This window comes from Microtus pennsylvanicus, chromosome 7, assembly GCF_037038515.1.
Source record: "Microtus pennsylvanicus isolate mMicPen1 chromosome 7, mMicPen1.hap1, whole genome shotgun sequence".
Taxonomy (NCBI): domain Eukaryota; kingdom Metazoa; phylum Chordata; class Mammalia; order Rodentia; family Cricetidae; genus Microtus; species Microtus pennsylvanicus.
The window spans coordinates 98,282,621-98,297,765 of NC_134585.1; the positions used below are offsets into that span (position 1 = coordinate 98,282,621).

Genomic DNA, 15,145 nt, shown 5'->3' on the forward strand with positions numbered 1-15,145 from the left:
TAACGAAGGTGTAATAAAGCATGATTTAGTTATTAAAATATTTGTTGTACAAAAATCATATTAATTTCATGAGATGCTTTAACTCTGCATACAGCCTTTTTACAGATATTATTTCATTTATGTTTAAAGTGATACTGGGTTGTAGATACCAATTCAGCGCCTGATACAAAAGGACCATGAAGTTTGAAGAATCTTCCTCAGAGGAAAAATGCGAAAAGGACGGAGCCACACATCCATAAGAACAGCCTGGTGAAGCCTGGCTCTGGAGCTCTTGTTTGAGCTGATACACTAGACAAACTCTAACTAGTCAACTAGTCATCGAATTATAACGAATGCAATAGTTTATGCCAAACAAGGGGGGGAAAGTTACTGTCAGGGAATGCAAAGAATTGCTTACCTTTTCTTAGAAAAATAAAACAAACTGGCCTGTTTATCAGAAGAAAATAGGATTAATAAAATAGTTTTAATGAATTTATATCCCTGAATGGTCAGTTCAAGTCAAGTGCATAAATGTATTTGTGAATGTGTATTGAGTATTAATATGTCCAATGCTTCTATAATTTTAAGGCACCAAATAACTCCTTGAAATTTTCATTAGAATTAATTATCGCTATTATATGAGTAGACAAAGCAATTGATACATATCTCTTACAAGTGGATGTTTAAGAATGAGAGTTTATAGCTAATGTTCATAACATGGAAAAGCAATAAACATAGATGTGTACATAGATCTATGGTTCCCTGATACAGATTCTTCCTGGCACATATCCTGGGATGGGATAGCTCGATCCTGTGCTCTTTTTAGTTTCTTAGGAACTTCTGCACAATTTCCACAGCGACTCTACCAGTTTACACTTAACAGCAGTGTATGGTGTCCCTCTTTCCCTGGATTCTTGCCAGCTTCTGAATTTTTTCTTGATGATAGCTCTTCTGATTTGGGTTTGAAAAAATTTCAAAATAGTTATAATTTGCTATTCTTTAACAGCCAAGCATATTGAAGGACTTTTTGGTAATACTGTTCACTAATAGTTTTCCTCTTGAGAGTGGTCCTTCAACTAACTTGCAACCCCTGGACTTTGGAAAGGACTATACGTAACAGCAAAAAGAAAGAGGAAGTCAATGACAGGCTTACAAATAGCTAAAAGATAAATGCAGGAACCCGGAACGACATAAACAATAATAGTCTGTTTATAGTTGTGCTTGCAAGGCACTTTCCCGTTCCTTCATTTTATTTCTGACAGTCCTGTTACAGGATAGGGAGAGATGGTTTCATTATGCTTGGTTTTGTTGTTGTTTTGATAGATGAAGAGCTGAACCTTAGAAAGGTTAAGTGATTTGGAGAAGAGCATTTCAAACAGAAATATTTAACATTGTCAAATAGATAAAACGGCATAAGGTATGAAATGCTGTTTCTGTGTTTTCGCGCAACATATCGAGTCTATGCAAACTAAATTTGGGAAGAAGAAGAGAAAAAAAAGTGACAAGAACACCTAACATTTTGAAACACAGTTATTGATGAGTGCATTAAAATGTGTACCGCATTCACGGTAATCATTTGAGGCTCACACTCCACAGGCATTGGAATTGAACAAACTAGGGTAGAAAAGGGTTATCTTTTCTTTTCCAAATGTGCAGCTTTCTTCCAGGAAACTGGTTTCAGTATACCCAGAATATTTATGTGCATATGAAGACTTTTTCAATTTAAAATTACTATTATTATTATTATTATGAGTTTAAAAGGTCTTCCTGGGTAAGTTCTAAACCCCAAATTCCTTTACCAATTCTAAATAGTTTCCCATGACCCCTCGTTAGGATTGAAAACAGTGCACAGAAGCAAACCAGACAAACCCGCGAAAGCACAGAAGAGCCTGGTTCTCCAGTTGGCTTACAGTATGGACACATCCATCCATCAATGGAGCTGACAACTGAGGACTCCCATGTGCATAATATAAACACACCCTATTCTCCAAATAAAACATCTGGCAACCTGTGTTGAGTTTACCTGTACTGATGATAGTTTTCAAGCACATGCTGGAACATATCCAGGCTCTCCAATGGACCTTTATGAACTTCATTGGGTTTGGGTGGATTCACAGTGAGGCAAACTGTGTCCACTGAGTGAAATTTAGGAGAAGCCACTATTTATTTTTTTATGCCTACGTCTATTCAATATGCATATGATTAAAATCAGGTGCATTACAAGGAATAATATTCTCATTAGGGGGAAAAATCCTAGCAGAGTCCAAGCCAGTCAATTGCAACAGAGAACAGCCTGTACTAAGCCCCCAAGGGCCCACAATTCCACCTCCTAGTCTACCTCATAAATGGCAGCACATACAACTATCACAGCGTTTGAACACTTTTCCCATATACGTCCCGGCTCCCTTAGAGAACATTTCAGATCTATGCTATTCTTTATATGGAACAAGGTTCTTGCTATTTTGTGATCTCTGTGTGCCTTTTTTTTTTTGTCAATTCTTTGAATAAGGACAGCAACATCCTGGAAACTTGAGTCTAGACACGGCCCACTAGCAACAGAAAAAAGGACAAGAATGCTGTTCAATATCACAGCTAATTCCAGCTGCCCAATCATTTGGAAAGTAACACTTTGTCTTTAGAAACCCCGAGAGACCTTAGTATAACATGGGACTGTGCATTAGGATACAATTTCTAAGCATTTTATTCCATGTCAAATCAGGATAGGAAAAAGACTCCCTAGTAGGGCACCATGCTTTTCTTCGCTTCTCTAAATAGCCGTTAGAAATTCTAAAAGCCATGTGAAGTACCACAAGAAACAGACACAGAGAACAAAATGCACAAATTCTAGAATAAGCATGAAATTCTAGAATTGAACATATCATTTTTTTCTACTCCATAAATTAAACACTGAATATTATATTAGTTATCTCATTCTTGATGCACATGTCCATAAACACATATATACTGTCATTAACAAAACTTAGTCTGGCAGTGCATGCCTGTAATCTCAGAATTCATAGGGGTGAGCCTGAAGAATTAGAACTTCAAAGGCAGTAACAGATCCATAGTGAGACTGTCTCGAACAATAACAACAACAAAATCTCAGCAGCCAAATAACACATACATAAACCTAAGCTTTAAAATAATAGTGAGTTTATAAAAGCTGTTTCCTGTGTTCTGAGGCACAAGATAATCTGTCTTGATTACAAAATAATACTTTTAAAAACACTCGACTGCCAGTCATGAAATATAAATTTAGTGGCTGAACAACAAATTATTTTGATACATGACTCATAAGTAGAATTGCTACCTAAACTTCACTGGCATCTTACTTTTTGCAGAGAACAGTATATTTTAGATAACTGAACATAACTTGCACAGTTTCATTGTTCCTTTATAAACTCAGTTAACAAACACACAAAGCACACAGTGATTGTGTCTACACTTCATACAAGCACGGAAAGTGACAAATTCAGGCCATCGTTCTGCCATTTGAAAACATTTATCTTGATGACATTAAACATCTGGATGATTTTAAATACCAAGATGTTGCGTGTCCTGCAGAAGAAAAAAAAAGCCTGGTAACTGCTTGAATCTTTACCTATCCGCTGCATAAAAATGTGTATTTGCATGCATGCATTTCCTCCAGGCTTCACATGGATACAGTACGCATTATAGGCAGACGTGTCAGGTTTAGATGTTCTGTTATTATTGTTCTCAGTGAATGTCGGAACAGCAGAAAGGCCTTTTATTTTCCCTTCAGAAAATAAAAGTGATAATTGTCGTTTCAACAGTGTGAATTGAAAGGTAAAGATTTGCAAAATGAAGGTGCCTTGGTATTTCAGCTTTCATTTACAATAGTACCAGAGTGGGAGAGCTCCAACACAAGGCGGTCTCTCAGTTGACTGACAACTATGGGGTTGAAATGTTATATAAAACATTCTCTCTCTCATGATATGCCTAAGCATTTTATTTTTCCTCTGCATATCCAGTTAGGGCATTCAGATGAAATGACAGGAATTTGAACTTCTAAAGGGAAATGCTGGTGTCCCGTGTTCAGAAATGGTTTGCCATGGCGTTGGTAATAAATATGGAATCTAAGTTTCTGCTTTTTATTACATCACAATTTCTCTGCACCATTTAAAACTGACTGTTCCAATTTTTCAGCTACATCTTTTTTTTGTACCCTAATTGAAGAAAGGCCATTCTTTTATAGGAAAGAAGGCAAACGTTATTATAGAATAGAATATGTATTTTGGACATTAGCTTAAAGATTCACATTCTTTTCAGTTCTCCTTACTTTAAATTAATTCCATATATTTGGTAATAACACTTCTAAGCCTTTTCCATCAAGATTGCTTGCAGTCCATACTAGCAAAGTGAAATGAATATTAAGATAGGCAAAAGTGGCCGAAAGTTGGGAACTATTAGAGCCATAAAACAACACCCATGGCATCACACACAGGGGCTCCATGGAATGTCTTACCTTTGGGATCACTCAGGACAGAACCAAAGGCGCTAATGACCACATCGGCCTTCAGGCGCACCACCTGCTCTTCATCTTCAACCCAGTTTCCAGTTTCATCTTGCTCTGTTCGAACAAATTGCATTGCCACAATTTTTCCATCTTTGACTATAACTTTCCGTGGGGAAAGGAAAGGCAAAAATTCACATTTTTCTTCCTTAGCGAGTTCCATCTAAAACAAAAGAATCCATAAATAAAATGTGAGAAATGCTGACTATCATAGATAATGGGTGATTTTCAACTCAATTTGCATGTTCAGAGGTTATAATGTTTGAATTTATATGAAGGATTTTGTTTAATTTTTTTCCACCAAAGCTGAATTTCAGGAGTTAGCTGCTTGCTCATGGGAGTCTTGAATTTGAAATGAGACAAAGAAATTTGTAGAACATGGTAACATAAGTTACTTCCAGCTGGGAACAATGCTTAGCGGCAGAGCAGCTCAAGAACAGGTGTTAGCCCTGGGTTCATTTCCAGAGCCTCAGAAAGAGACCCTCTCAAATCCTATTTATTTAAATGGTCTACATTTGGTGATGTGCGACATTTTCAATTGCACTAATCTGGGCTCCTAACACCTTAGTTTTGCAGAATAACCTCTATTTGCAATCATGTTAAACATAAAATATTTTTTATCAGCTGGGGCGGTGGTACACCCCTTTAATCCCAACACTCATTAGACAGAGGCAGGTGGATCTCTGTGAGGTTGAGGCCAGCCTGGTCTACAAGAACTAGCTCCAGGACAGCCTCCAAAGCTACAGAGAAACCCTGTCTCAAAAAACACAAATTATTAATTAGATGCATGTAACTGAACTAGAAAGAAATATCAAGAAAGTGGACAAACAAATCTATGCAAACACATGATTAGAATAGGAGTTGGGGAAAGAAAGCAAGAGATGCTTGGAGTAAGTATTGAAAATAATTCCTTCTCCCTTTTATAACAGTATAGTCATGAGGGGCATCAGTGAAAATTTTCAGAAAGACAAGTCCAGACCTCCTGGAGCTCTTTTCTAATCTGTGACTCATCATCTCACCAAATAGGAATTGTTTACTTTGTGCCTGTAGAGGTTGCCCATTCACACAAAAGATTCATATTTCCTTATATTATTATTCCACCCTTTGTTTTAGATGATACCCAGGCATTTATCAAAACAATCTGAATTCTCTCTCTCTCTCTCTCTCTCACACACACACACACACACACACACAAAGCAGAAAATGTGTCACTACAGAGACCATTCCCATACCTCTAGAAGGCAGGTGGGCTCTTGTTGGGAACTTTCCTGAGGAACGTATGATTTTTTTGGAGAGGCAAGCTGTCTCTTAAATGATCAAAATCGTAAAAACAGTATGGTATGTAAGATATGTTTTCCATATCCTCTTTGTGACATTTGCATAATGTAACACAAGAAACAAGTTTATGGCGTTTCAAGACTGAGGAATGGTATTAACGTTTAATCATACTGTCATAATTGAGTGAACGACATTGCCAATGTTCATGGATTGAATAAGCCTATCCAGCATGTGTATTTATAATTGCTTTAGACTCTGGGAAGGGCCTAAGTAAAATACAGAACTATGCATCTGGTATTGCAGAGTATGCCTGGTAGGTTGCTTTACAATAGGTTTTGCCTTTTCTTTATTTCTTGTCTATTCGACAGTTTTCATCTATTTGAGTACACCATCTCTTAAGGTATTTAGCAAAGTTGTTTCTAAATTCAGAAATAAAATTAGATATTGCTAGCAAATAAAAAAAAAGCCCTTAAGATTTTCCTCAACATGCTTCTCCCACAGATCCCAGGTTTAGAGGACCTAAAATTTCATGTTTTGAATAAAACAAACTGAATTCCAACACATACTCAAATTATATCATAATTTTATGTTTTCTTTTTTCTCGTTGATCTATACATTCTAAAGTATGCATTGTGGTTCACACTGCTTAAGGAATCCAAAATACGGAGAGTCCACCTGCCTGACCATATTTTCTGTGAACAGGAGGAAGGAAACAAAAGCCAGATATGTTTGCATCAACTCTTTTAGGCTTCATCTCAGGATGAGCATGTTGTGTGCCTTGGTTTGACTGGTTCATACCTGCTGTCATGGGCAGCCTCCTCTGTTACGTTCTGCCATCAGCCTCTGGGGTTCAGCTCCAACTAGGAAGCTGGGAAGAACTCCAGGTGCTTTTTATTTACAATGAGATGCAGGACCCGGTCAAGGGAATTCAGCGTAAGGCAATGATAATGATTATCCATATACAAAAAAACAACTTGTAGAAGCCAGAAGTGAACAGTTGAGCTGGCAGCAGGTCTGTTCTACTTTTACACCACACCCTATCACTGGCATGGACCTATATGCTTTCTATGTTAGCTCATGGCCCTTCATCTTTAATCCATATCCTACTACAGCATAATTTTCTAATAAGACAAAGTTGATAATTTCCTAAAGATATTTAGCTTCCCTTCTTTGGAATTTGCTGCTGTGACATTATCTATTGTCTGTGTTTTTGTGGGTGTAGCTGACTTTCAAAAATAAATAAAGAAAAAAAAGGGATCAAGTTTTAAAAAAGATATTTAGCTTCCTTAACTCATGCCTGACAGTGTGCTTAAGCCTAGCGTTACAAACACTGCTCTTCTGGCAGATTATTTTGAATTCCCGTCTCAAACCTGTTGATATGTATGTCCCTTTATCATACTACATGTGGCAGTTACTTTGCTATCAAATACAATTTTATTTACTATTAATCATTTTATATACAAGGGGAGAAATGTAAAGAAAAACCCTCAGAATATTATCTGAACATATGTATTTATTGTTCATGTTGTTTTGGGCCGGAGGATATTGAAATTATGATAATACTTGTCTTGAGAAATAAGAAAATATTAGGGCAATTAGAAGATGAACATGTGAAATTACACATCAGGTAAAGTATCCTTTCAATAATTTAGGGATATAACATGGGTATATATGTTTAGATTTAAAATTGCATTTTATTCATTTTATTTTGTGTGACTGTGTGTGAGTATTGTGTGTGGGTTCCTGGCACCCATGTGGATGTCCAAAGAAAACTTGAGTGAGATAACTCTCCCTTCCAACATGTGGATCCTGATGATTAAATTCCACGCATCAGACATGATGTCACTTGTCTGTGTCTGCCAAGCCATCTTGTCAGCCTAATTTCTTTCCTTAGATCTGCCTGATAATTGCAAGTGAGAATAGCAGGTATTCTTTTTCATACTTAATTTATAACATATTATAGGTTAAGAAACTAAAGAGATGACTAAAGTTGTGACTAAAGATACTTTATCACACACACACATATTTAAGACAGTTACCAGGTCAGTGAAGAACAGTGCCAAATGGTTACGTGTTGAAGACAGGCACCCAGAAAATGCTGGGTGCTGGACTGGTTCCCTCTGATGGAGAAACGGAAGTAACCCCAAAGGCTTGGCATGTTGATTATTCACAAGTGAATACAGAGGTGGGCTATTGCATACTGTTGAATCAACGAGGTAGGGGTTTTGGTATAGAGATGTATCTAGGACACAGTTTTAGCTGACTCATTAGGAGCAGTCCTTGCAGGGGAGCAGTACTCAGACCATAATATCAGGATGAGAGGGTTATGGTAGAAATGTTTTTCATGTAGTATCAACATTCACACAAGGACCAAGGGAAGGTTTTGCCATTTTCTTTGAGGTTGAATCTGCAGGGGAAGGTTTTGCCATTTTCCTGGGGGTCTGAGGCTTTGGGTTACTTGGCATGACTGACTGTAGTCACACACAGTCACTTGGGACTTTACTCACTCTGGGCTTCCTCCGCTTCACACAAAGTATGATTGTGAGTCGTGTTCTGAGATCCGATGGCACAAATGTGACAGGAAGTGACAGAGCTAGAGGTCAGGAATTTGGAGGAATAGAGAGATTTTCCAGAGAGTAAGAGAGTCAAGCCTCCCAGTACAAATAAATGCATGCATGCCTTAAAATTGTGAAAGATAGGAACCAAGGAATAAGTTTACAAAGTCAATGCCATAAATGAGTTAAAGAAACTTATTGAACTTGGATAATGGCTAAATTAGGGACAAAGCAGGTCATACTCTGTGAAGGAAGAAAAATAAGTGTTTAATTTTATATAACAAATAGCAAACTACTACACAAAAATCTCTAAATACCAAGAGAATATAGTATTAAAATTTCTGTCTCCAGTGTCCAAAAGTGATATTCAAAAGCCAATGACAGATAATTTCAAACAAGTGTTCTTTCAGATGAATGCAGTCAGTATGTTACATTCAAAAGCATCAAGACAGGATGCCATCCTATTTATTTCTGTTCTAAGAACTGGCACATATACTCTTCAAAAGAAAAAAAAAAATACCTGAGTGACTGATAAACTATTACAAAAGCCTGTAAGATATTCAAATTAAATGAAAATAAAACTAGCTAGCTGTAGATTTCAGTGAATGGGTTAAAAAAAAAACTCCAAGTATAAGCAGATGGGTATGGAGAAGATATACTACTTAGCCATAATGCTACTTTACAGAATGGCATAAAAAGAAAATGGTAATTTCTATGTTGTCAATTAGCATTAAGAAACGATGGATCAGGTTGACCAGTTATCTGCTATGTGTGTACATGAATATTCTGCTATTCACAGAAGTCAGCTTTTTAAGCTAAGTCATTCATAAACACAGTGCTATATCATTTTCATATTTGAAGATTTTTAATGATCATTGATAATCAAGAAGTATGAGAAACTGGTACAAAAATGCAGCTGTCATGGCATATCATCTATTCATATTTTCAGCAGAATTGTATGCATTAGTTAGCTTTCTTGTCACTGTGTTCAAAAATCTTGAGAGAAAATTTTATGAAATAACTTTGTAGAAGGTTCATTCAGTCCTTGATTTGTTAGCCCCCTGTGCTTGGCTAGACCATTGTAGTATAGGACCTTGTAGTAGAAGAAACTTTTCACCTCATGGTGGTCAGAAAGCATTGGGAGGTAGGGACTTAGAAAAACAGAGAAATATAAAGACTGATAGACAAAAAAGTGTCCAAGGCAAACAAATTACCCAAAACTGGACAGCAATGATCTACATCATTTAGCAAGACTTGTATCTTATCCTCAAATATTCACAGAATCTTTCTAAACAACACTGACTGCTAAGAACCAAGTGTTTAACACAGGAGTCTGTGTAGGACATTTCATAGTCAAGCAATCACACTATTTTTACATGTGGACAACTGGTAGATCCAACAAACACACAAACTTCCCCACTTCTTATCCTCACCTATAATTACTCGAGGGAATATGGCAGTGAGCAGCATCAATTTTTCCAGTGTTTAAAAGCTAGGTTCAACAAGTTAGTTTGTCACCTCCTTTTTACACAGTATTAAAAAAGTAAAAAAGAAAAATTCTTGGCTTTGATTTTTACTTCCATATTTAGGAAAGATATGTAGTTGAAGCTAAGTAAAATAAAAATAGTTCACTACAGCATGCAATAATGATAATCATTTTAATGATTAACTTTATGTAATGTGATGATTTGGTCTGATTATTATTACAGGCATCATACTGCAGAAATTATGAAACAACTTAATTTACTATAATTAAAAGCATGATGTCAACTCATTTTTAGATTGCATATAGGCAAGGTAAGCATAGCTTATAAACCATAACGAGCAGAATCAAAACCAGCATATATTAAATTCTGGAATAACTTCTAATTATGCCAAAGTTTAACAAGCAATGTGAAGAAACAATATTCTTTATAAAATGAAATCTCTATGATCAGTATATTTAACCATCAATCTGATAAGAATACCAAGACCAAAATGAAGTTTCTTGTAATCAAAATTGCCTAGTAATCTTCCTTGGCCAGTGTTAATCTTGGAAAAGATCTTATTTCATCCCTGTGAAATTGTTGGATATACCACAGATATTTATGGCTACAAAGTCCAATTCATGCATGAATTGAATCCAGTATTATGTAGTTCCTATGTACAAAATTGATATTGGTTATCATAGGTAACAAATCAATATTTGTCTTAAATTGTCAAACATCAGCAATGATGCTCACTATGAGAACATGACAAATAGTTGCATTTCCAAGCATTTGTCTATACTTCTCTGTGTATTTTCTCGTCAATCCAAGCAAGACATTTTTTTCATTTAGCTTACCAAAACTCCTGACCCTTGATGTATGATCCCTTTAAATCGGATCATCTTCCTTGTTCTCTGTCACGTTTGAGGAAATCTCTTATCAGCCTAACCTGTCATTCAGGAGAAAATTGCTAGATATATAGAACTAATCAAATTGAGACTTACAGTGGAAGGCTCCAATTTTGAATATTTTAATTCACATATAACACCTTACACCTTGACTTTATGACTATTTGTCTATTTTGCGTTAGAAGCTTAATGTCTTATCTAAGGCATAACAATCGAGAGAGACTATTAAGTATGAGGTGTTCTTACTGACCTGACCTGTTTATGTTCTATGTCAAGCCTGAATATTACTTGGAAGTTAATGGCTTGGCCTGGACATTCAGAAACCTAACATTTAGTTTATCAAGAATATTCATCATGTGTACACACAGTGACTCTGATAAAATATGAGTTGTGCTACAACTGGAAAATGTAGCAAACTTCTTAACTTGTAACAATACTGATGTGCATATAACTCCCAATATAATTGGATGATCTCCAATTAAATGACTTGTCATGTGTATCCATTCTCTGTCTGTATTTTTCTGAGTCTCTCTCTTTCTCATACAAGTTATTGTATGTAAAAATGATATAAACATAAATGACTTTTTTTCCCAAAATGGACATGAAATGACAGAGTAGAAAACACACTATTCAAGCTAAATGTGATATTAATCTTGAATAATAGTCAAGAACAGTCTAGTGGGAATAAGCTAGCTTTGAGAGAATTCTGGAATGGAAGCTCTTCTCTCTTTTGCAACAAGTCTAGAAGAAAGAAGGGAGCTCATCTTTACAGAGAATGAGACTTGTTTAAATTCACTTATAAACATGCTCCTGGGAATAAATCCTGGTGATTTCTAATCCTTATCTGTGACATGTTTGGGGTAGGGTTTACCTCAGTAAAAACAATGGAGCAGGGAGTTCCGCCGTCGTATGGACTATGTAACAAACTATAAAACTGAGTTTTGGGATAGAACTCTTTTGTGTGAAAGGTGAAACGGCACATACTTCTTAGAATCAGCATGTCCTGAATTAAAACAGTGATATTGCAAGATGAAACCTGTCAGTGATAATGCACTTCTTCTTGGCTACCTGACACCTTCTGTTTACTTCTACTCACTAAATAAATAATAAACCTTGATGTCTTGTAGTACCAATCATGCTAGGCTGATTTTAAAATGTAATCACTTGGTTATTTTGGTCTTCAAAGAGAAAAAAGATGATGAAAGACACAGAGCAAAATAGGTACTTACATGTACTCTTATAATCCTTAATTTATAAGACAACTTTTATCTATTTTATAATTTAAAAATATATTTTTATTTTTTCTTTGAAGATTCTATATATGGATACAATGTATTTTGATCATATCCAACCTCAAGTCCTCAGCAACTCTGAACTCTGAGATTCTGTCTCAACAGTCCCCCATCCAATATTAAGTTTTATTTTTGATAACTGACTGAGTTGAAATAATGCTGTCCTTGTGCCCATGGCTAAGTAGCAATCCAATGTCGTTGGGGCTTCATTCCAGCTCCCAGCAGCCACACACTTCAAACAGTGATTCAACAAGGGATGGAATCTTCTGGACCACTCCCTCATTCATACTGGCACTCTGGCTGCCTGCCTTATAATTTCTGGTACACAAATTAGCAATGAACAAGCAATAGAATGTATTATATTTTAAAATCTAGCCTCTACCTGCTTGATCTACAATCAGTACAGTCAGGCAAGCCTTTCCTAAACCTCTTCAAAATGCAAGAGTTGAACATAAAGAGGTATTACTGCATATGGGAACTGTGTTAAACATTGGATAAATATAGTAGCTCCCTAACCGAGTCCTCATTACCTGGACTGGGTCAGTATTTAAGTGTAATACCCAGAATTGCATTGTAAGGAATTATTGAGAAGACATAGAGTAGCTTTGCACAGATATCATAAAACACACCATTTCTAGGGAGAAAAGAATATTTTACACTATTCATTTATGATTGATGACATTTCCTTAAACCTGACTAGATCTCACTGTTCTTCACTTTAAATTTAGACAGAGTAAAGCAATCCTGACTGCTATTGTAATATTTCACAAAAAGCTATTCCCATAAAATTTGGTGACTTGGAGCTATCTTTTTCAATCCAGAAATGACTAAATATTAAAATTCTTGTACAAGACACAATCCTGTCTTCTCCCATAAAATGTCAATCTTCATTTTTTTCTGATATATTAAATTTAATGTTTTAATATATTGCTTCATCACGTTTTCTGGTTTTAGTTACTTCTTTTTAGTAATGCATAGTTAACTTTTAAGTGTCAAAAGACCTTAAATAATTAATCTTTGATCCTAATTTGATAGTATGTCCTATTTTTACTAAAAAGTAACATAGTGATGAAAAGGGTTTTTGGGGGGGCTTACAACTATAGGTTATGATCCATTATTTGGGATGAGTCAAAGATGTAAGGGTCTGAGATAGCTATTCACACTACTACATCTGGGGCTAAATGCCGAAGGAAGCAAGCACATTCATGCTACCTGCTTATTCGTTGGCTCTTAGCTGGTTATCTTAATTTTATATATCTCAGAGACTATCCTAGGGAATGGTGCTTCCCCAAATGGTCTGGATCAATGAATAACCAGGACAATCATTCACAAATCAGCCTAATCTAGATAACTACTCGATCAAAATCTTTTTGGAAACTATTTTAGGTTGTATCAAGCTATAATTTAAAAGTAACCATCCCATATGTAATGGGAGAAAATGAAATACTGCAGTTAACAGTAATAATTTATCTGAAGAGTAATCATTTATTTGAAACATATCTAAAGTATTTTTTGAGGTGTGTGAATGCATAGTATGTACATTTTGAATATTTTGTATCAAATTAAAGCAATCTTATAACGCGAAGATACTTTTAATATATTTATTTAACATGGGTCACTGATTTACTAATTTGAATGAAAACGATTCTGTATTTGGAGTCAAATAATGAACTGACTAAAACAACCAATGGGAGGAAGCGGCATTTTAATTTGTGAGATTATTATTAAGAAATAACTTTGTGATGTGAGTGTTAGAGTAACAGATGCATAGTGGGCCATACAAGGCCTAGAAACAAAAATGAATGAATGAGATGACAGAGAAAGTCTTCAGAAAAGCAAAAACAGCAACAACAACACAAACCATCTATCTTCAAGGAAAGCCTTGAAGGACAGTTATGATGCCTTTAAAATAAAACAAGACTTGAAAAGGGGTGAAGATTAATTAGTCGTTTGTCTGAAATCTCAGCTACTCAAAAGGGGATACTTGTTCACAAGTTCACAACCTGCCTGACTTACACAGAGATTCCAAGCTACCCTTAGCGGCAGAGAAAGACCTGGTCTCAATATCAAATTAATGAAAGGGATAGATATGCAGTTCAGAGGCAAAGTGCTTGTGTGGACAGCTGAAGGCTTTAGGTCAAATTTTTACTGCTACAATAAAAAGATGGAAATTTTATGGTCATTTTTGTGTGCTTTTCTTTCACTACTCTTCCTTGCGTGCTAAGTACTGACTAAGATATGCAACTAATAAAGTAATTCAAGAAAGATGGAAGTGGTCTATGGTCCTAGTCCCCAGGATGGTGAGGCAGGGAAATTAATTGGCATGGAAAGGCTACACAGTAAATTTAAGGCTACCCTAGACTATAGTGTAAGGCTATTTTCAAAAAGTTAATAAATAATAAAAATTACTTTTTAAGATTTCTTTTTTAGATGACAAAGTAAAGATATTAAAGAGCTAAGGCAAAAATGATTAAATTCAGGGGCTTCTAAAATTAATACATTATTAACCATTATTTAGTGTGACACATTCTTTCTTTCTATGTATATATCTATATCCATATAGATATAGATAGATGATATATATATATATATATATATATATATATATATATATATATGAGATTTATATATATTAAAGAGATTGGGAAAAAATTCTAAAAGATAAATCATCTCCAGCACTATAGATACCCAGAGCCAACATATGCAACAAATCCCATGGAATATTGAACATAGCCTTTAAATACATGATTTGAATGAGCTTTTTTTTTGGCTCTCGGTCAGTTTTTAGGCCCCTCTCTCATATTTTTCTCTGAATATTAAAATGATAAAACTTGGGAAAAGGAAGGATACTTAAAAAGAATGTAGTTACACAGTGATATCATAGATGAAAACTCAGACTATATTTTATAATCATTGACCAAGGTGCTCCAACTTTCAGTGCAATAGTTCTATTTCTTTCTAAATGTTCATACTACACTGTATCAGCACAACTTTCCATAAGGTAAACATATTCAGATTCCTAGAATGTCATTTTTCTGCAATAAAAGGAGTACTCAATATGTACTTACTATTTAGTACCACGGGAATCTCTAACTGTCATTAATTAACTTTGTTTGCCTGGAGGCAGTTGTGT

The 15,145-nt window shown here is 35.4% G+C and overlaps 1 protein-coding gene across 1 annotated transcript in view; it reads right to left on the reverse strand.

Annotated features, from left to right (window-relative positions):
• Positions 1-15,145, reverse strand: part of Dpyd (dihydropyrimidine dehydrogenase) — a 745,624-nt gene that overhangs the window by 415,666 nt on the left and 314,813 nt on the right. The window contains exon 11 of the mRNA XM_075981504.1: positions 4,466-4,676. Within this exon, the coding sequence (XP_075837619.1) occupies positions 4,466-4,676 (211 nt within the window). The remainder of the gene's footprint in view (positions 1-4,465; positions 4,677-15,145) is intronic.